Source organism: Embiotoca jacksoni, unplaced genomic scaffold (assembly GCF_022577435.1).
Source record: "Embiotoca jacksoni isolate LCO1_2020_lvr unplaced genomic scaffold, fEmbJac1.0.p SCAF_29, whole genome shotgun sequence".
NCBI lineage: Eukaryota > Metazoa > Chordata > Actinopteri > Embiotocidae > Embiotoca > Embiotoca jacksoni.
In genome coordinates, this window is record NW_027185380.1 from 2,719,599 (window position 1) to 2,742,476 (window position 22,878).

At 43.4% G+C, this 22,878-nt stretch overlaps 1 protein-coding gene across 5 annotated transcripts in view; it reads left to right on the forward strand.

Annotated features, from left to right (window-relative positions):
* The window catches only part of gphnb (gephyrin b), a 94,767-nt gene that overhangs the window by 22,955 nt on the left and 48,934 nt on the right, over positions 1-22,878 (forward strand). For all 5 annotated transcript variants that reach the window (XM_069161778.1, XM_069161780.1, XM_069161781.1 and 2 more), the window contains exons 2-5: positions 8,497-8,575; positions 17,021-17,078; positions 17,235-17,327; positions 22,380-22,474. In XM_069161778.1, coding sequence (XP_069017879.1) covers positions 8,497-8,575; positions 17,021-17,078; positions 17,235-17,327; positions 22,380-22,474 — 325 coding nt within the window. The remainder of the gene's footprint in view (positions 1-8,496; positions 8,576-17,020; positions 17,079-17,234; positions 17,328-22,379; positions 22,475-22,878) is intronic.

Below are 22,878 nucleotides of genomic sequence, written 5' to 3' on the forward strand. Positions count from 1 at the left end.
CCTGCCCTGCATCCCGCCTCTCGCACGCTCCCCTTACCAGTCATCTTCTCATTTTTCCCGACTACTCCCTTTCCTCTCTTGCTCTCGTTTTTTGCCCTCCCTCTTTGCTTTCGGAGTATTCCCACCGCTGCTCCCCTCGCTCTTCTTTACTGTTCCCCCACCTTTCATCCAGTGTGAATTGCTCTCTTAATCCTGCCAGGGTTAGGCTCCAGCTCACCCTCCCTCAACTCCACATGTCCACCCTACCACCTCCTCCTCCTCCTCCTCCTCCTCCTCCTCCTTTACTCCGCTTGGGATGGAGCTGCCTCTCATCTCCAGGGAGACAGGGAGGGGGAGAGTTGCTCGAGCTGGGGCCAGGAATGGGCCCTGCCTGGGACACAGCTGTGAAGAACAGAGCTGTCTTCCTCTCTCTGTCTTTCTTTCTCTGCACATCTGGTGCGTGGGGGGACTGGGCCATGCTGTGCTCGGTTGTTTTGTCCTTGGCTCAGCATGGTCGCCGGATTTTGGCCTGGCTAAGTGGAGTAGGCTTGGATTTGAGATGCGGATCGGCCCACTGCTGTACCCACACGGATGAGCGGGGCTCCTTTGGTGTAGTAAGCGATGGTTATTAAGCCGATAGATTAATTATTAGCCGCAGTATTAGCGTGGGCCCGGTGCGTTTTCTGGGCTGCTGCCTTTCGTAGTGTTCTTCGGTGGCTGGCTCGGCAGTAGCAGGTGGAGTGTCGCACTCCTTGCATTATGTAACTCCACCCCAATTTAGATCTGACTTCAAATAAATGAAAATCAAGCTGCTGGTTGGCTCCTTTCCCCGCGGATATAAAAAGCATTTTCAAATCTTATCTAGAAACAGTGTTGTAGAGGGGAGAGGCTTTGAAATGCAGCCCGACGATTAGGATCCCATTGTTCCGCTCCACACCCCCTCCATTCTCCCGGCTGCTTACAGTAAGCCTGAGGATCTGTGCGTATGTGCCTGAGCGTGTAGTCCTGCACATGTGTATGCATTCATCTGCATCACAGTGTGATTGAGATAGTGGCTAATGGTAAGATAGCATGTGCATGTGCGTGGTGTCGTGGATTTGGGAGTTTGTGAGTAATTGGTCTGTGTGTGTGTGTGTTGCTGCTGGGTGTGTCTTTGATGATGGATGCTTTGCTTCTGCTGCTTACCCCACTGCTCCTCACAGAATTAACAAGGTTGCTAAGATACAGTGGGCTTATATTAGATTAGGTTATCTGCTGTTATTGCTGTTACTATATTTTACCCAGCACCGTGAAGCCTTTATTAATTTGGAAATTTACCCTGCCATGGAATGAAAATGCTGGTATTTGTGCACCATTGCTCCTCTCCTCTTTTGGCTAGGAGGGAATTCGTAGTACTGAAAGCCCTCTAGTCAGATGTCTACCCCACCCCATTACAATCTGGAGGCGGATCCAAACCTCTATTCATCATTAAACCCATTTAATCCGAGGCCCGGGGCCCAGTGTTTCCATTTGACACAGAACAAGCCAGTAAAATAGAAGACAGGAGGTAGTGATATCACTTCGGTCGAGGCTTATTGGTGTGCAGAGGTGTTGTCCCTCCCACCGGTAGATGTCAGTCCAATCCAGTGTTTGACCTCCATAGCAGCTTCTCCAGGGCTGCAGGGCCATTGGCACTGTTGCTAGCGGATAAAGAACAGGAAACAATAGAGACGCCAAGTGGGCTGCTCAGACGACGAAGGAGATGCTCCGCTCTACCTCCATTAGAGAATTTACTAATTTCCCTGCACATGTGTAGATGTATTGATCAAGTTGTGGACAAAATGAACTGAGACTTTGGTCAAGATTTCAACTGACTAGAGATCTTGAAACATGTTATGGAGCTGGCAATGTCCGTGATACGGATTTGTATTTCTTGATTCGAACGTCACATAATATCCAAAACACTCAAGGCAGCTAGATTTCAGTATTTTTCTTTCAGAGCAACAGTTCATAGTGTCATAATGACAGATGAGCGCTGTCATAATTAGTCTGGGAGCACCCTTCTGTCTTGTACCGTGATTTGTAGCACAAGTTGAGTCAGATTGCTGATCCCTAGCAAGGTGTCCAAGGCTGTGTGTGCGAGTGCAAAGGCTCATTCCTCCACCTGGAAAGAGCGTATGACGCTGTCTGTGTTTATTGTGCGACATTTTCCTATAAATGACACCGTGCATGTGAGCTGTGTGTTGGATGTGTGTACGAGGACCTGCTATAAGGGAAACCCCATTAGCGTGGGATCCCAGGGAGATAATGAGTGCTGACTGCTTTATGTCCTGGAAATGATTGAGTGGAACATAGTAGCAGTTTATGAATCCTCTCTGCTCCTGGCTGAATGACTGACAGCACATAGCCTGCCAGCTAGCCAAGTTCCTGTATTACAGATGCTTGCTGGGCAGTGTTGGAAGAAGTATTCAGATTCTTTACTGGGAGCAAAAGTATCGCTAATACAGCGATTTAAAAAAAAAAAAAAATACTGATTTACAAGTCCTGTATGAAAATCCTTCTTAGGTAAATGTACAGAAATATTAGCAGCAAAATCTTATCAAATTATCAAAGTAAATGAATTGGTTTGGTCCATCTGACTGATATATTATTATATATGACATCATTAGATTATTTATAGTGAAGCATCAGTGTGTGAGCAGCATGTTACTGTTGTAGCTGCTGCAGGTGGAGCTAGTTTTAACTACTTTATATCCAGTTTTATATGCGGGGACGGATTAACCTGAGGGGTCGTCAGATGATTACTACGAGAGGACAGAAGAAAAAACAAAAGTTCTGATCCACAAATCTGTTTTCAGTTTTTGTTACTTTTTCTGTAATCTTACATGTTTGCTGTGATATTGGATAAATTTTAACTTTTATTGAAATAAAACCATGTGAGAGATGTACACACTATTTGTTGAAGCTGTTGACAACTCATAGAGATCTAAAATATTACTCCGACAACACACTGCTTTTTGTAATGAGCCAGAAGAAAAAGAGATTGGAAACCACTGCTTTACATTTTTTACAATGTGTTGTATTTTAAAATCTTGTTATGTTATCAATTGTGTCAAAAATCTTCATCTGAAAAGTAAAGCTTTCAAATAAATGTAGTAGAGTATAAAGTGCAATATTTCCCTCTGAAACGTTGTGGAGTGGAAGTATAAAGTAGCATCAAATGGAAATACTCAAGTAAAGTGTAAGTATCTCAAAATTGTAGTTAAGTACAATACTTGAGCAAAAGTACTTCCCACCGCTGCTGCTGGCTAACCTAAAGAGTAGCAGAATACCACCCGGCCTTCATGCTAACCTAAGCTGGTGTGCTTACTGCCTGTTTTACTGATAGATCACACTTGTAGCAGTCTGTTAGCGAAGCTTGCTCTCTGCACTGCAGATGGCACCTATCATATGAGTTTGTAAACTGTAGCCGTTTCCCAAATGACACTAGTTCAAATGTTGAAGTAGAAAGTGATAAAACACAAGTATATCAAAAAAGCATGTAAAAAAATCGAATGGCTTTTAATGCGCTGTTAATGTCCCATAATGCAATGCACAAAGTAGCTGGAGGATCTATTCACAACCGCAAAACATTATTATCGAAAAAACATTATTATTTTTTCTATTACGCTAACAGCAAAAAAATGGTGCACAGCGATTTTTGTCCAGACAGTGTTTCTTTCATTTGCCCTGATGGTAATGATTGAAAGTCAGCATCTTCCGCTAGCACCAGTCTAGCTCTTTATGGGATTAAAACATTACTGGAATGAAAAAGTACTTATTGTTATGTAGTAGCCTACTTAGTTTACAAACTACAAACAAATCTGAGATCAGATCAGAAATTCTTTATTAATCCCCCCCAGGAAGATTATTACCCCACAATCCCTCACATCTGCACTAGGATAGATCTGATACATTAAAAAAAAAAAGAACCACAACATTCAGAATAAACAGGAAATAGACCGATCCCTAATCCCATGATTCAACATTTTTACAACTCAAAATGCCTTTAATTCCTGAGCTCTGAACAGGCTGGAGAAGAGTTACTCCATTGTTAATGTGATGACGTGTCCCATAAAAGAACAGTCTGAAAGGCTCCCAATATCCGGCAATTGCTTTAGTTAGTTGAACTTTACTTTCTGGTTCTGCTGCAGAAGTCCCAACTATTACAACGTCATTTGTACTTAGAAATGAGATGAGGCCATTTGTCACGAAAATTGTCACCCTACTGCAAGGTCTCCAAACCTTTTACCTCTGAGAGCTACTTTGATCAAATGAAAGTGTCCGAGAGCTACTCATGTTTATGGCATTCATTAACATAGCTGAGCTCCACCCACAACCAGCTGAATGAGCTTCTTTTATGCGAACAATAACAAATTGATACTCAACACACACGTGTGCATGCTTTTTTCTGTACGTATGTCTTTTCAATTGATGAACATTCCCTTCGCCTGTAGTTCACATTTGTTGTGCATTCAGTATTTTCTTTCTTTTCATTTAATTTCATTCTCTCAGACATATTACAAAATAAATAAATCAATTTTTTTTGAAATGGGTCGCCAAATATACTTGGGTGGCCGTCAATATACACGGGCTACAAAATGTCTTGTGTGTATTCTTCTTTCTTTCGCACAATATTTCCTTCTGCAGTATGTTTTTTTTTTTTTTTTCCTGTTCGTTTTTGTTCTATATTGACAGTTTTTCCTCCCTGATCAGTTCCCTTCTCTTTGGTCCCTTGATGTGTTCCCCTGTGTCCTGATCTCCCCTGCACTGCTATGGCTTAGCGATTAACCCTTTAAGTGAGTGCGTGAGCCTGTGCTTGTGTTCGGGTGTGCACATCTAGAGCCCGCGTGTGAGTGGTGTTGCCCTGCTGCGTAATGCTTCTGAAGCGCAGGCCTCCTGCTCTCCTCCCACTGCTGTAGCCCGGGGACATCCAGAGGCTTCTGCACTCGCACACACTCACAGGTGGAGGCAAATATAACATGATAAGAGTCGATACAGGCGGAGGCCCCACAAAATAGATATGAGATTGCAAATGTATCCTGTTCTGTTTGCAGAGAGACCGGGATGGATAAATGCAGTGTGGTTTAGGACATCTGTGTCATCAACGTCTCAAACAGGTCAAATCAGTCTTAAATATGTAATTTAGCTAAAAAAAAAAAAATTGTAACATTTTATAGTTGTGTTATTCCAGGATATTACAGTATGTACATATTTTTCTTTGTTTGAATTTTATTTTTTGAATTATTATATGGCTGTAACATTGTTGTTGACCTTGGAAATAGTAGTTTAGCAAGAAAAAAATGTATACAAAATTCATTGAACATGCTTTTTTATTTGATTGTTTGTGGAGCGTTCTTCCACATATTATTATCTTACCCAGACAAATATAAACTGACAGAGACGTGCAAAAACAGAACAAAATATTCCCTCCCACAAAAAAAAAGAAATGCTGAAGAATGAGAGGGCAGCTGCAAGGGCATTCTTTGGCTGCACTTGTTATCAAGAATATCCAATATAAAAATCAAATGCAGTGGTTTGAAATCCAAATTACACTGACCAGATGTGAGTTTAATCATAAAATAGCAGCAATATGTTCTGGCAGTTCGGAGAATGAACCTGCCTGGAAGTCTGTCCGTGTCCCAGTGGTTGTCCAGCCATGTAGAAGCATTGACCTTTAGCTTGCTGTGTAGAGGAGAGGGAATAGCACCCTCTGGCTTGGGACAGGGGTCACTGCATTGCGTCTTCACTTCCCACCGTGACCTGGGAATTAAGTGTCACTTGTCGGCTGCTCAGTGATCAGGTAGGACTCTGAAGCTCCTGCAGGGTTGGAAGTAAAAACCGGGCAGGCGTCTGCTCTGATAATGAAATCCCAGGTGGCTCAGACAGTGCAGGTTTTTTTTTTACGAAGGACACCGGAGACGGTGCAGTGCACAGCGGTGTTTCGGGGCAGGCGGTGAGAGCTAAGCTGCAGATTCACCTGGAGAAAGGTGCATGGGCGGAGCTAGAGAGGTGGGAGGGAGCAATGTCATAAATTCTTCTGCACCTTTTTCCCCCCTGTGCTCTCTCTCCTCCTCCCTCCTCCCTCCCTCTTCCCCCTTCTCTTCCCCCTGTCTTCAGCTCTTGCACAGGATCACATTAATATTCCTTTGAAGCCTGTTTCAACTGCAGCCAGATCTCCCTGTCCCTCTCTTCCACTCTCACTCCTTTCTCTCCCTCCTTTTCCGTTTCCCCCCTTTTCTCTCTTTTCTTTTTGTTTTCTGAGCCATTGTTTTTCGAGACGGGGATCGCCTTCCCACCGTTTCTAACCAACCGGTGCAGCAGGGAGGGGCAGTTTTATTACCTTCAGTCAGGAGTTCCCCTTGTTGCACACACACATGTACACACACACACACACACACACACACGCACACGCATACGCATGCATGCTCACACACACACATCGAGGGGTGGTGGATACCGATGCCTTTGACAGACCGTGTTGATTGGTTCAGAATGGTTGCTGCCTCTTGTAGGAGAGTGGAACGGCTATTTTTAGATCAAGGGGTAGCTGGGAGAGAAAGACTGAGGAGGGCTCTGTGTGTGTGTGTGCGTGCGTGCGTACGTGTGTGTGCACGCGCGTGCGTGCGTGTGGGTGCGTGCGTGTTTGTAAGGAATACTGCAGTCTTGAAGGAAGTTTCCTCTTCACACTCATTCACGCACAAACACGTACACACACATGCACTTATGCAGCAGTGCCCCTCTAAAGCCAGGGTGGTGGTGGTGGTGGTGGTGTGTATTCCATGTGCTTGCTCCCCTTTTTCTCTCCTCCCTCTTTTTCTGGCTTCACCCCCTCCTCCCTTCTCCAACAGTCTTTCTGTCTCTCTTGTTTCTCCCTCTCTTTCTGAGTTGGCTGGGTGTGCAAATGTCAGCACTTTCCTATTTATTTGCCAGAGCCCAGAGCAACGTCCTGCACCCTCTGTTTACCTCTGTCTCCACAGCGCTGCCCCACCAGCGCTGCTTCTCTCCTCATCACCCTTCCCCCTCTTTCTCGCTTTTTAAAATCTTTTCCCTCCGTCTTACATTTTTTTTCACTCTCTCCTCTCCTCCACTTCAGTCTCTTATTCTTCTCCCCACACTCGCATCCTTGCCATCCCTTTTCCCATCCCTTTCTCCATCTCTGTTGCACTCTCCTCCTTTGGATCCCACCCGCCCCCACCCCCTTCCCCCCCTTTTGCCATCCCACTTCCATTTTTTACACCATTCTTGCTTCACCCATCCACTCACCCCGTCCCTCCGCCCTTCCTCTCGTTCATGGATCATAGCACTTCATTGGAGTAACATGATGACATTTCCAGTCTTGACTAGCGCATCAAGTCTTTTGGCTTAAATCCACTGCACCACCGCTGCCGCCGCCGCCACATCACCTCCTCCAATGCCTCGTTTTGCGTCTATTTTAAGAAGCGTGTCCGTTCATGTTTGGCCCCGTCACATCACAAAACACCTTGTCCCTCTCGTCATCATCCTCAACCGTCTCCTTCTGTCTCCTTTGTTATTTTCTTTTTTTTCTTTTTCATTTTTCTCTCCCCATGTCTCCCGTCTCCCTCTATCCGTCACTCTATCCGTCTGTGATCACCGCGATGACTCATGTGGCTCACACCTGCTCTGCAGTCAAAGGGCCGCCATGGTTTTGTAAGGAGTGCTTGGAAAATGATGAAGGTGTGGCTCACTGAGATCAGAAAGTGTGCACAGTGAAGGTGTGTGTGTGTGTGTGTGTGTGTGTGTGTGTGTGTGTGTGTGTGTGTGTGTGTGTGTGTGTGTGTGTGTGTGTGTGTGTGTGTGAAGGAGGGGTGTCCGCTATTTTATTTACATGGTGACTATAATTAATTTGCAATATACCTGGGTTGGATAATTTAGCAGTTGCACCAGATGTGCTTTCTAAATACACACACACCTGCTGTATTACACTCACTAGTGACAAGTGTGGCTGCCGCAAATGATTGCATCCCTATTTTAGTCTCAACAGACTATGATACTGTTTTTTTTATCTTTGTCAAGTCACAGGTGTAAAACTGTGAGAATGAAACAAAAACAGCAGCGATCCATTTAAAAAATGTGCGAAGAAGAGTGTTTTCCTGGACGGCCTTCCTCTAGTTTTCATCATCTGTCAAAAAAACCACGATCATTTTGGTGTATTTCACAATTTGTTTTCATCTGCTGATCAGTTAAATCTTGTGAGTACCCACGTGGCTAACCATGACAACATTTAGAGAATTAGAGGATTATAAAGTAGCACGTCTTGCAAAGTAAGTGAGTAAAGAGTTTCTGGAAGTAAAATCATGTCAGTTTTGGATGGCTTTGTCCTTGTAAATACTTGCATTTATAAGAAAGAATCACCTACCTGTTGCACAATGCCGATGATGTAACACTAGAAATTTGTGCTAAAGCCCCTCGTGTATGTATTTTACCGAATCGGTGTGTTAACTACATTTTCCCCTCTCTCTGTCTCTGTCTATGCAGTGAGTGACAGCTGTTTTCGGAACCTTGCAGAGGACCGCAGTGGCGTCAACCTCAAAGATCTCATCCACGATCCCTCCCTGTGAGTACTGGCCTTTTACCAGACAATTCAAGCAACACAAATGACAAAAGAACCATCACACACGCAATCATTTAATCCAGATCAAAGATTCTTTTAAATCTGCCATGCGAAAAATAAATAAATAAAAAAAGATGCGGAGGCTCTCTGCATGTGTGCGTCTCTGTGTTTGTACAGCCTGCTGCTTCCAGTGCAAGAGTGTAACTAAGAAACTAAAAATATCTCTTCGACGCAACATATCGGGGCTCGGTGTCGCCCTGTGAAGAGAAATTCCCAGCATGCATGGCAACAACAAAAGAGCTGCAGCACGCTTGTGTTTAAGGATGACTCCTGGTAGCTGCAAGAAGTCATTATTTGCTCAAAAGATGCAAAAAGAGGTGAAATGAACAATTGTTTCCCATTAACAGGGGGAGGATGTGTCACAGCCAGGCAATGCTCGTTTGCCTTATTTCTTGTGTAGATGTAAAGCGGTGCTCTTGTAGTTTATGTGGTATACCTTTTATACGACTACTAAACACCTCATTGTATGTTATTTCAACCTCTGCTCTTCTGGGAAGGCTTTCTTCAAGATTTGGGATGTTGGCTGTAGGGGTTTTCTTCCATTCAGTCACAACAGAGTTCGTGATCTTACGTGCTGATGTTAGATGATAAAGGCCTGGCTCACAGTTTCAGTTCATACCAGGTCAGTATGGTTGAGATCCAAGCTGTGTGAAGGGCAGTCAGGTTCTCCTACACATAAAAAAGCAAGAGGTCATTAAACTTTTGCTGCAAAGTTGGAAGCAAACTATTGTCTAAACTCTCGCTGCGTTCCAATATCCATACCAGGAAAAGATTCACTATGTCCCAATACATAGTATGTGAATCCTTTTTTCTTTCTTTTCTGTCGCGCTACAAATCGCAACGGATATGACCAAGAGGGTCAAAGTCCACAGCACGTTTTTAGGATGAAGTAGTATGTCCCAATTTTCTACATCCTACATACTTTTTAACGGCAGCTGCAGTACGTACTTAAAGTAAAAAGTATGCAATTGGGAAAGCATTTTAGGTTGTATACTACGTTATGAGTTTCCTCTAGGTTTGACGTCTGTGAGATTTATAATTGGACTTTTATCGAGTCTCTTTATATTCTCTTTAACATTGTCTGTTGAAGTTCAACCTCAGCCTTTGAGTAGAAGACTAAAAGCTGTGGCCCCAACATGCAGCCTCAGACATGCTTCTCTAGACATGACATGCAAGCCATTTCCCGTCCAGCCATGGATTTGCCGGAGCTGCACTGCTTCCCCCGTCACAGTATCACACCAGTCAATATCACTGGAGTGTCACCAGGGGCTGTGGGACCCTGGACTGATCCACGCTTGTCGTGTCCTTTGCGGTTTGTTTATTTTGAGGCTGATGTGTAATTTATGTGTCAAGTCTGTGTGTGACACAGAGAGGGATGTGAGGAGCCTTGTGCCATGTCATGTGCGTCACGCTAGACAGAGTGCCAGAAAGTGATTAGGGACTCATCACACGCTTATTTGTACAGTGTGGTATCGTGGGAATAGAAATTGTAAATTGTTTTGTGTCATTTTATTTGTGTACATGTATCCAACGACATGCTTTAATCCATGTATTTGTGTGTTTTTTTTGTTATGTATTTAGTAATGCATGTAGTAATATACAGGATCAAGATTTCTATCACTAAATGTTTGGATACCAGATCCGGTGTTTGGTGCATCTGAGGGGCTCTGCATTCACTATCATTTTGTCACTCTGAAACTTATTGAGAACTTTTGGTGTTTCTGAATGCTAGAATTATCTTAATTTAAATACTTTTTTGCACTTTTGAAATGGAGCTAATGTCCGTGGAGTAATTTTTACTTAAGCTTGGAAATGAGACAATGTGATTGGCTGGTGACAGTTGATAAAAGGTTCAGTTGCGGCCAATGAACTGGGATTGGCAAGTTAGTTGTTGACGTCTATGGCCGGACTCCCCGTGAGTTAGGGGCTCTGTTATCCGCTTGGCTACTAAAAAGCACCTTACACGAGTGTGTTATGCACCAGTTAACTGATAGGGATGATCTCGTACTAAACAGGCTCCTGTTAAACATGAAAACTGGACAGTGGAACACATAGTCAGCGTTAGCGTCCCTCTCTGCTGCGCTGTGTTGCGGTGATGGTTGACCTCCTCTGGCCTGAGAGCCTGCATGCCATGTTAATCCACGCTACACCACAAGTCAGCGGCTCCATCAGGTTGACCAGCTGGAACGCCGTGCCCTCAATGTGCCACCGCTGCCATGACAGAGACACACAGACAGAGACGAAAAGGGAAAGAGCGGGGGAGGCAGAGAGGCAGGGAGGCAGGGAGGCAGGGAGGGAGGGAGGGAGGGAGTACGGTGCCTCAGCAGGACACATAACATAAACTATAATCACAGCGTCTCTCAGGCACGCAAACACACGTCGGCGCATGCAATCAATCAGTCTGCCCAGTTTGGCATTCAGGAGTATCCAGAGGTGTGTCAGGAGGAGAGAAAAATTATGTGGCACAAAAAAGAGCGAGTAGCAGAGGGGGGTCAAACAAATGATACCCAGACTCAAGGACACACAGATGAAGCAGGTGGATGTGTGTTGAAGTGGGCGTGCTTGTGTGTGTGTGTGTGTGTGTGTGTGTGTGTATTAGTTTTTTGTTTGTATCTTTACCTCAGTGTAAACAAGTACCTTTATGATGAATATGTTTTTGCATGTCTCAGGTGTGTGTGTGTGTGTGTGTGTGTGTGTGTGTGTGTGTGTGTGTGTGTGTGTGTGTGTGTCTGTGTCTGTGTGTCTGTGGGTGTCAATGTGTTGAAGGTTGAGTGAGCCTCCCTCCCCAGCAGTTGAGCCAACTCTGCAGCTCTGCCCTCCAGCGACTTGTGTTGTAACAACCTTTGTCAATTTCACAAATTGTCGTGGCTAAGAATAGCAAGAAGTCAATCAGATGGGTCACACCAGGCCCGATTTCACAGTCAGGAGACAGTCAGGGGACAAACACTCACACATAAACCTGTATAGCTAGAGATCCAGCGCCAAGAAGCTCTGTAGAGGCAGACGAAAGACTATTTGTCTGGATGCCGGTTCGAATCTGTCTGGGGGCCTATGTTGAATGTCATCATCTTTTCTTGTCTTTACTGTGCTGTCTGCAATTATACCCCAAAATACATGAAGATATTTAACATTTCAATGCTTCTTTTTCTTGCAAATATTCATACAGTGGCCATAAAATAATGTGCACATCAGTAAGCATTTACATCATCATCTCATCTGGGAACTAGTCAACTATTATTAGACCCCACTTCCCTTTGTTCTCAAATGACTCTGCATAGTTGTGGGAAACTTATTTGCACTTACTTGAGATTGCACTGCACGTCATTTTTATTCTTTTTTTTTTTTTTTTTTTTCAACAAAGTTACAAACTAAACTTTTTGATGATTGCAGTTGTCTTTGCATTTTTCTCCCATTTGTACTGTAGCATTTACTCTCACAGTACTACACACATTTTACACACACTTGGTAGCATTGTGTTCTTCTTCTACTCGTTTTATTGTTTAAAGGCGTTTGGCAAACAGCTTTCAGGTGCATTACTGCCACCTTCTTTCCGTAGTTATGCATTACTACCAGGCACCCGTGAAAACACGGGAAACAAGACATGATGAAAAACAAAATTATTTGAATTTTTTTAAATAAAGTTGAATGACTATTTGAATATTGTGACTTATAGTGACTTATGTTGTGCTTTAACAGTCTCAAAGCACTGTACAGTTTGCCTCCCATTCACCCACTCACACACATTTGTCCGCATGCCAGTAGATCCAGGGATCAAACTGCCAACCATATGGTTAGTGGGCCACCCACTACTTGAGCCACAGGTGCACTACGGAGCATTATATAGAAGTAAGTTAGGTTTTGTATGTCAGTAATGTCTCAATAATTCTGAGTCTTCTACCTTCTACCTGAGCAGAGTATCGGTTTACACTGCATGTAATAGGTGGGAATGTTTTTGTTTAAATATATGAACTGGGCTTGATATGTGATGGTTTAGAAAAAGAAATGAGATGAAGGAGAGAGAGAGAAACTGTCAGCAATGGCAGATCTGAACCACGATGACATTTATTCTGTAAATAAATAGAATGCTTGTGGGGTGGAGTGGTCTGCAGATTATTTTGTAGTGTGTGTGTGTGTGTGTGTGTGTGTGTGTGTGTGTGTGTGTGTGTGTGTGTGTGTGTGTGTGTGTGTGTACGTGTGGTTTAGTGGCCGTGAGTGGAATCATGGGAGTGGAACACCTCGCTGGGCACTCAGAAATCTCATCACAGTTAGAGGCTTGAAGAGGTGGGCTCGTCCACTCCTCCTCCATCATCAGCTAACATGTTGAGAGGTGACCCCTTGAGAGCTTCCCTACATATGGATGAACCAACAACTCAGCTCTAATGGGCTAGACTCCACGCGACTACTGGGAGTGCGGAGATGGCTGAGGCTCTCTGTCTCCTCCCTGGACGGTGTGTGTGTGTGTGTGTGTGTGTGTGTGTGTGTGTGTGTGTGTGTGTGTGTGTGTGTGTGTGTGTGTGTGTGTGTGTGTGTGTGTGTGTGTGTGTGCGTGCGCGTAAGAAAGCAAGAGAAAGAAAGAGAGAGTGAGATTGAGTGCCCTGTACAAAGAGCTTGTATTATTAATGAAATCACCCTGGCAGATGGGTCTCATCTTGGAAGTGTCCCACAACCACTGAGATTTGCAGCTGGCTCACATGCACACACACACATCCACGTTTCCTCTCTCTTGTTAAGTGTGCCCCTGACAGTCTATCCCTCTTTTTTCTCGCTCTTTTCACTCAGTGACTCTCTTTCTTTTTCTGTCTTCCTGTCTTTATCCTCTTCTCTGTGCTCGTTTCTTATTCATAGAAAGATTTGGCCGAGGCATCCAGGCTTTCAGGCCAAAAACTACTGCCATGCTGCCCCTCCCCCCGCCCCCCTACCCATCCCACACACACACACACACACACACACACACACACACACACACACACACACACCTCCACACCCCACCATATCCCTTCCCTCGCCCCACTCTTCCTCCTCCCATTCCTTCCCCCACCCACATCAGGATTTGTCCACACCTCGAGCGAAAAAGCCTTTATTCCAGGATGACTACCTCCGGCCGGCAGTTTGAAGAAGAGCTTTATATGTCATAACACCCCACAGTAGAAAGAGACATAGATGGGTTTTTGAGATTAAAATGTTGCAAGCCCTTTCCCCTCTAATAGGCTTCCCTCAATTCAGAGCACACCCACCCAAAATACAGCCGAGCACTCTATCTGCAGAGAAGCCAGTCATGCTGAAACACACATTTATGCACCTACTCGTATACGTATAAATACCACTCCACCTCCTATATGCATGATGCATACAAATACACATGCACATATATTGTACATGTACACATGAGCAGTCTAATGCATATATATACAAACACATGAACAGTAATAGCCTAATGATGATAATCAGACTAAAGTCTCCTATCACTGATTCATTCAGGGTGACATCATGCCCACGATAGCGCATCTCTGTTTGGAAAGTTGGATCACTTCGGTTTGTTTTGGTTCTAACCTGCGTGTCCATCCTGGTGATGTCATTTTCCATTAACAACCAGCCTGCAGTAGTTGTTAGGGGGAAAAACATCAGTAGTGGAGGAGCAATTAACTCATGTACCTGTTGCATGCAAATGGAGCACAGGGAAGCTATAACCTTCTGGGGCTGATCAACATCAGCCCCAGAGTTACACACGTTTTTGTGAGCACATTTGCGATTTCACCGTGGAGTTGAGCCGAGGGCGCACATCAAATTTTGTGTCAAACTCAGGAAATCAGAGGGCTTTAAAAATGCAAACGTATACGGCAATGAGACGGGTGAGATTTTTTTGAGTGACATTTGCATTTATGAGGTGCAGAACGTCCAAAACCCAAGAAGAGGCGTCAGGTGAGGAGCGCGAGGAGAGGGGTGGGTTTTCTTTGACCTTCGGAGAGTTATGCACGGTGAATTTGGCCCTCAGGGTCAGACTGTCGACGCCAAATTCTACTTTGACGTTCTGTGGGAAAACATTCAGTGCAAATGACCTGAACGATGGCATGATGGCAGTTGGGTTCTCCAACATGACAACCCATCCTCTCAAAGCACGTTGAACACAATCATTGCTCCCCACCACACCTGCTTCACAGGATTTGGCTCCGAGCGACTTCTTTCTGGTCCTTAAAAATTTGACACAAAATTTTACATGTGCTCTTTGCTGAAGTGGTAAAATTGCAAATGCACCTCGACCACTGCTCACAAAAGTGTGTGTAACTCCGGTGCTGATTTTGATTCAGCGGCATAACTCCAAACAGAATGTTATTCAATCAGAGCCATATATGTTAAACTATCTGTAGGGCTACACTCTCCATGTGGTGTTTAAAGTGTAAATGTAGTCGTACAGTAGACAAGCAAAGACCAAAACTTATACTGTATGGTATCCATAAGCATACTGTACACTTCCTTACACACATACTGTTGGTTTCTATATTATAAAAGAATGCATACACATTATTGGGCATAAACATATGCAGTTTGTATGTATTTGCATGCACATACTCGCACACGTGCAGCTGAATGCACACACACACGCTCAAAAATGTCCAGTCAACAACATATTGCTTTGCAGAGAAATGGCATCCCCGATAGTTACTGAAAAACAAAAAAAAAAAAAAAAAACTGAAACGCAAACATTCATTGGCACACACAAACTCTCACACACTCTCTCACGATGAACAACACAGCAACTACAGGCTTCAGACAGGAGGGGTTGCCTAGGAAACGGTGGGAAGGAACCCTAGTTATTTGTGTTGAGCATATTTTCATTTGGGCTGAAACAGAGAGGCATAAAAACCCCAGGAGAGTGAAAGAGGTGATTTGTCCTGACAGCTCCTTTACTCTCCCGAGGTGTAACACAGACACACACACACACACACGCACAAACACATAAATGGACGAGTGCACATGCATGAACACATACAAACACACACTCACATACACACAGACACATACAGAGATGCCAAAAGTCCCTCCTCCCTCCCTTCTAAGCACATCAAGAGAAGTAAATCACTCGTGCCATCACAGGAATGTCAGCAGGGAAGTTGTGTGTGTGTGTGTGTGTGTGTGTGTGTGTGTGTGTGTGTGTGTGTGTGTGTGTGTGTGACTGTTCTGAGTAGCCCTACATGTGCAGTGTTTCATGAAAAACTACTTCTTTGATGATTCTTTCTAACTTCTCTGCATCTTTTGTCAGAAGCAGACAGCTTCCCTCTGAGCTTCATGCTTCGTCTTCTTCATGCATGCTCGCTGCAGTATTTTGCTGTTGTTGTCTTGCTTTAGCGTGTCTCTCTCCGCTGCTCCGTCGCACTGTTTGAAAGCCGAGCAGAGCCAATGGATTTGGTGAATGACATTTCCACAATTTGTAGCTCCATGTGTGAAGAGTTAAAAGAGTCCCCTTGTGGGTAAAAGTATCTGAAAGGCAGAAAAATAGTGGATGTTTTAGAGTTCATGGGTATTTGTCTGAGGGAGGGTATCATGGCGTTAAGTGGCTGACGCAGAGGGGAAACATGATGCAGTGGTCTCCCAAAAATAGCGCTCTTTAAAAAAAAATAAAAAAAAAAAAATTGAAAAGAGTTACATAAGGGGTGTCTGTGCAGAGCCTTCACCTTGAGCCTGGGGTTGTTGTTTTTTGGGTGCCATACTCGGACTGGCCACAGGAGGTCGCCATGGCTCGATGTTCTTCCGCAGCAGCAGCAGCTCTGTCCTTGTCAGAGCTCCCTTCTCACTGGGCCATCCTGTGGAAAATCCTTTCAAGAGGGGATGTTCAAGGGCATTCTCTCTCTCCTCCTTTTTGCTGCTGTATTTCTACGCCTCTCTCTCCTTCCTGCTTCTGTTTTGGTCGCAATCGACTGTCTTTACTTCCTCTATTACGCTCACACTTTTAGTACATTCTCAGAGTCTCTGTCATCAGTGTTCTCACAGATCTGCATTCTCTTAAATGTGTAATAAAGGTGTTTTGTTCTTGTTCTTTAAAAGTATTTTTGGTTGCAAGAGGCTGGATAGAGGATGGAGGACCAATCACTCAATTTACCTGCTCGTCTGCCAGGACTTTCTACTTGTAGCAGCGGGGCACGGTGCGCTGAGAGAAGAGACACTGTCCTTCGGTTTGTCTTTGTGGATTTCACTTCTCAGCTTCTTCTGGACTCTTTTAAACTTCTGACGATGTCCACAGCTTCTTAGCTGACCGTTTTGACCTACCTGTTGAGGTGTGCGGTAAATGTGCGAGAAGAGGTTCTCCTTGCAGCGATCAATAAAGTTCCTCGTCTGGAATCTAAGACATGGATGACTGCTTTTTGATCAAATGATTCTCTCTTGCTTCCTCAGGTTGGGGGGTATGATCTCGGCCTACAAGATAGTGCCGGATGAGATAGATGAAATTAAGGCAAGTACCACCTGTCTCTCTACTATATTTATCTGTACTCTATTTGTCTGTTTTTGTTATCTGCAGCGATGATTTTGATCGTCACTAATCATGTCTGCGCGCGCGTGTGTGTGTGTGTGTGTGTGTGTGTGTGTGCGCGCACGCGCTCACCAACAGGAGACGCTGGTGGACTGGTGCGATGAAAAGGAACTCAACCTCATTCTCACCACCGGAGGCACCGGCTTCGCCCCGAGAGACGTCACACCAGAGGTGGGCTGCACATGTTTTTTTTTTAACTTGAGTGTGTCAGTCATGAATGTATCCACAAACAACAATTTTCAAAGCATATTTTTGTGGGATTTTTCTCTTTTTCTGTTTTGTTTTCTGATTAAACAGACAAATCGAGGTGTACAGATAGCGGTTTGTTGAATACATCATGACACACAGTACAGTACAGTACAGCACTGCAGGGTTCTGTTACAGTGAACAACATTATACAAGTGAATGGACATTTTTGAAAGGTGTACACTGCAGCTCCAAAATGCTAATTGACATTAACATTCTACTCAGTCATGAAAATGCTTCAAAGTCAGATTTATTTGTTCGCTGTATCTCTCAAATACGCCAACTACTAGAAACGTGTTACATAAGAATGAAGGAGGACAGCCGGGGGTGAAATATCGACACGTTTCTTTCTAAGAGGTCATATAAAGGAAGTAAAGGTACACAGTGCCACAACAATGCAAGTGTGATAGCCACTGATACAAAACATAGAAGAGGGAAGAGTTTTTTGTGTGTGTTAGAGGTCTGCTGAAAGACAGAGGTCTCCTGTTGCAGCCTGTTTTTGCTGATCACACACGTGTTGCAGCACTGATTAACACACAGTGTAATTAGCTCCACAGTCAAATGGGAAATAAAGAGGCAGAAGTTAGATCTTTATTGACTTCCTTTTTTGTAAAAAAAAAAAAAAAAAGTGATTGTATTGAGGGCAGTTCAGAAATAATGGGTGCCAGTATGACTGTGTTGAGAGTTCCTGAAAGACAAACTACAGGACAAGAGGCCATGGTGGTGCACACAGTTAAAGTACACGATATAGTATCTTAAAACGGTTCCTTTTATTGTATGAATTAGCTGTGTTTATACTTCAGAATCAGATTAATGATATATTTCACATTTAGAGCCAGATTATAGAGGTTTTGTACTCAGTTCTGTCTTGATCAGCATCACTAAGCATTGTAGGGGCAAACATGTGTTTCTGGGGTTTCAAACGGAGACCTTTTTCAATAGAGGAATTCTGCTTCTGATTTCTGTCAAATCTGTCAGGGGACCGATGTTGAACATCCCCCTGTCCTGTCTTTACTGTCTGCAATTGCAGTCAAAAATACAGAAAAACATCTCAATACGTATTTCTTTCAAAGAAAATGAATACAATGGTTATAATATTGTGAATCCTCCCTCTCTTTCCTCAAGCTCCTTCAACTAACATAATAACTAGTTATTACCACAACCATTGCTACTGCTGTTGTATTTAAAATTCAGTCCCAAATGCAGTGACTCAGTGTTATGTACTACATTTTAGCTAATATTTAGTTAATATTTTAGCATTTGTAGACTTAGATGCCGTAATCATCCATTATTCATTGTTTCTTGGGGCTTTGGTTCATTTACAGGAACAACTTTTGTCAACAGTTGCATGAAATAAATACCTGTCTGTTGTCACTGCAGACTTGACAAAGTGGTTTCATGTAATGTTGAGAGGACCACACTGTATTAAACGCCCTTAGATGACCTATGTTGTGATTTGGTGTTATATTAAAGAAACTGAATTGAATGAAATTGAATTAATGTAGTTGGGGTCACATCTATTTTTTTCCTCCTATGGCTACTTACCATATATGATACAACTAGTTTAAATTAAGGCAACATCAAATTTTAAGTTTTGAAGTGTGTGAAAATGTTATGCACCCAATTAATTTGCATGCGGAAGTGCACACATGCTTGGATGCCCTTGTACTCTACAAGAGAGTATACAACTGTGTACACCTGCGAGGATATACATAGTCTTTGTCTTTACATGTACTCAACCAACACACACACAAGCAATTTGGCAGGGGATGAGCTGTGGTTCTCAGCAGTATCATTGGTCCTCATCAATCACGGTAGACAGCAGCAGCCTTCCTGGGACGGGGGAAGACACGTACACACTGTAGTCACTGATAATACCTGCTATCTGATTCAACCCTGTGTGCTGGAGACGGCGATATCTCTCTGTCTGTCTCCCTGTGTTTGAAGGCTGTACAAGACCCACGTGATTATATTCTGTTACAGCTGGAAGCAGGACAGAAGTAACAGATCCAACTTCATCTTCAATGCAAGATGTATAGTTATGCTTTTCTATTATGTGGAAATGTGAATCTGATGTTTACCTGTTAGTAACTACATGTTTCTGTATTTTATATTGCATCTAATACAATCCATGTTTCAACTATCTGAATGCTGAAAACTCATTAGCTGACGTATCTCCTCCCCGTCGACATTCATCTACATCAGCAACCAATATTGATTTAATCACGAGGGTAATATGTCTTATTCTTGTTAAATCCATGCAATTAAACCTTTTAATGTTGAATTATTGTAATGTTTAACTTGGAATTTCCTGGAAAGACGAGTTAGTTGCTCCTCATTTTTCATGCGCAGTGTTTGCTTACATTGTTTGTCAGCTGGGTATTCTTCACATACAAACCGGCAGGGTCACATTTGGCTTTCAGAGGTTCTGTTCTTGCCAATTTCACCCTCTTTGCAGGGACTACCTCAAATGTAAATGAGCTTCAGCAGTTTTCAGTAACATCTTAATAGTTGCCAGCAGCCTGACTGTCATCCTGCTGTCTAACAACTACCAGTAGTAACGATATATCACATTTCCCTCCAACCACACAACTTCTTTTCTCTACTTTTTCGTGCCGACTTACCGGCCGTATGTTTTTCTGTCCTGGCAGCAGATATTTTGGTGTGAAGTCGATGGGTATGGTGGACTGCTCTCGTGAAATGCAGTGCCAAAAATGAAAGATTAAACAATGTCTGTAGCTGCAGCCTGCTTTGTTTTATGCGAATGTGGGACTTCAAAACCTCTCCACTCTCAACCCATGGCGGTTTCCAAATGTTTCATATACATTTTATTTTTATGTAACAAAAATGTTGTTACACTGAAGCCACATGTAAACCTACAAAACGGATGCATGCTCGGTTAATTGCTTTCCTAATGCAAAGATAGTGAAAGGAAAAGTTCAGTACACAAGTTTAGCCAAAGCACCAATCACTCAAGCCACTATTATTGCAAAACATATCCAATTATTTACCACATAAAACTAGAAATTGAGCCACTTCCTGCTCTCTTTTTAAATGAATGTACAGTAGTATGTTTGCAAATCTTATCAGTCTGCATTCGTATAGATCAGTGGAAGGCTTTTTAGGATCTCATTCGGTAAGATTTCATCATATACCCTCATAATCTGAGAGTCCTTACCCTGCCCTTGCGATGCATTGCTTCACTCTCATCATACACAGTAATTAAGAACAAAATCTCACCCATTTTTCTGTTTTGCGAGTAGAGAAATAAATTGCCCAAATCATACTGCTTTTACGCCCCATCTGAATGCCTGCCACAAACAATCTTTGAGTCAAACGAACCCATCCCTGACTTCCTCCAATCAGTGACTTGGTATGGCCCCAGCCCTCCCTCCGTCTCTCTCCATCTCTCTTCCTCCTCTCCTCTCCTCCCCTCCTCAGTTACCTCCCACACTCCTCTTCCTCCACTTCTCCTCATCCGCCCCCCCCCCCCCCTCCCTCCTTCCCCTCTCCTCTCCTGAGTCCAAGCCCGAGATGCTCATCAGTGGCTCCTCTCCTTTGAAGTCTTTTCTCTCTCCTCTCCCTCGCTAATGGTGCGTTTGAAGTGTCATTCAACTCAAGGGCACCCAACAGACACAGCTGGAGGAGAAGGCACTGTCTTTTTCGCTATCTATCTGTCAGGAACGTGCCGCATCATATGCAGTCCCACAAATATACAGTAAACACACACACGCACACACTTTTTTTTTTTAACTATGCGGCCTTTAATTTCTTTAGTTTGCATATGCTGCACTGCTTTAATGGGCAACAAAGAGGTACTATTTAAAGTATATTGTTTCCTGTAATCATATTTGCCTCATAACATGCTGCTCCATTAAAGATTGACTTTCTTTTGTTCTCTATTTTAAACTGACATTAATAGTTTCACAACCTTCACCAACTTTAGCTTTTAAAAAAGTCTTCTAAACTCAGCATATGGCTGACTCTTTAATCTAAGATACCCATACTGCATATAACTGCATCATTTTGTCTCCTATCTTCAAAGAGTCCGATGTAAGGTAGGACTCACACTCCTATAGTTAGTTTTGTTTCATCCAGATCACATGAGAAACTTTTATTTATCGGCATTTTGCAAGCAGGCTAAATTTTGACAGCAAAAATCCCATGGAATACTAACAGCTCAATCCCTAAACACAGAGTTTTTTGGGCGTTTTTACACCTGAAACTCTAGACCAAGGTCCAAACCAACACCTGGTTTATTTTTATTATATTGCGAACATTTGATCTGGTTTGGTTGGGTTTTACACAGACAGTATATAAAAGTGGACGTAACGTCTGGTTCTGAAAAATAAGGCAAATTCGGAAGTGCCTCAAACTGCAATACCACCGAGTGCCACTAGAGTTTGGTTCCAAAAAGCCTCTGGCTCCATAGCCTCCAGTTCAACTTGTCTCATGAAATATGAAGTCAATAATCTGAAATGTGTGCCTGTGGTGCAGTAAGGTTACAGCTATCAGTGGGCGGGACGTAGTGTCGTCAGGTTTCCAATCAAAATTAAGTCAGATCCACCGTTCCCCCCCCCCAACTCGTCCAGATATGGTCACTTCCGGTTCTGAACCGCTCCAAACTAGCAAGCCAATGGGTGACGTCACTGTTGGTAGCCACTTGGTTTCACGTTGCAATTTTGCAAGCGCACTAAAGAACTTTGTGGTCCGAGGCACCTTTCACACCTAACATTTGGGTCCGGACCAAACAGACAACAGGTTCAACTTTATGGCAACTGAATATTTTCAAGGTGGGGGAATGATTCTGTCAAATCTCAGCAACCATCTCTTTCCTTTTATTCAGATTTGATTACACTCTCAGCCTTCAAAACCAGCTGTACACTACAACATGTTTAGCTGAAATGGCATGGCTCGCATGCTTGGTTGGAATGTGATCACACTAACGTCTCTGCCTTCCCTGTCTCCTCTCTCCAGGCCACTAAAGAGGTTATAGAGCGTGAGGCTCCAGGGATGTCTCTGGCAATGCTGATGGGTTCCCTTAACGTCACACCACTAGGCATGCTTTCCAGGTGAGACACACTCTTACATATTCGATCCTTAATTGAATTAGGAAATTAGAATTTACAAAAACAATTATCATTTTAACAAAATCGTAAATCATTACATTTGTAAGAACCGTAGCACTTAAAACCAGTAATTTTCAGCTCCGACTGAACTTGCAGCAGAGCTAAAGTGAAAATGTCCTGTGACCTGACATTATAATTACTGTATTCAGAAGTGATCAGCACAGGAAGGTACTGAGGCAGCTTTTTTTTTCCCCCAGTAGAGCTTTAAATATAAATAATGTACGGTGCAGCTCCCTTCTATTGGTTTAAGAGGACCATAACACCTTCACATATTTATCACTGGAGTGCAGTGCACTATGATACACTGAACTGAGGTTTAACAGTGAAGGGAGAGGCCTGCATTACTA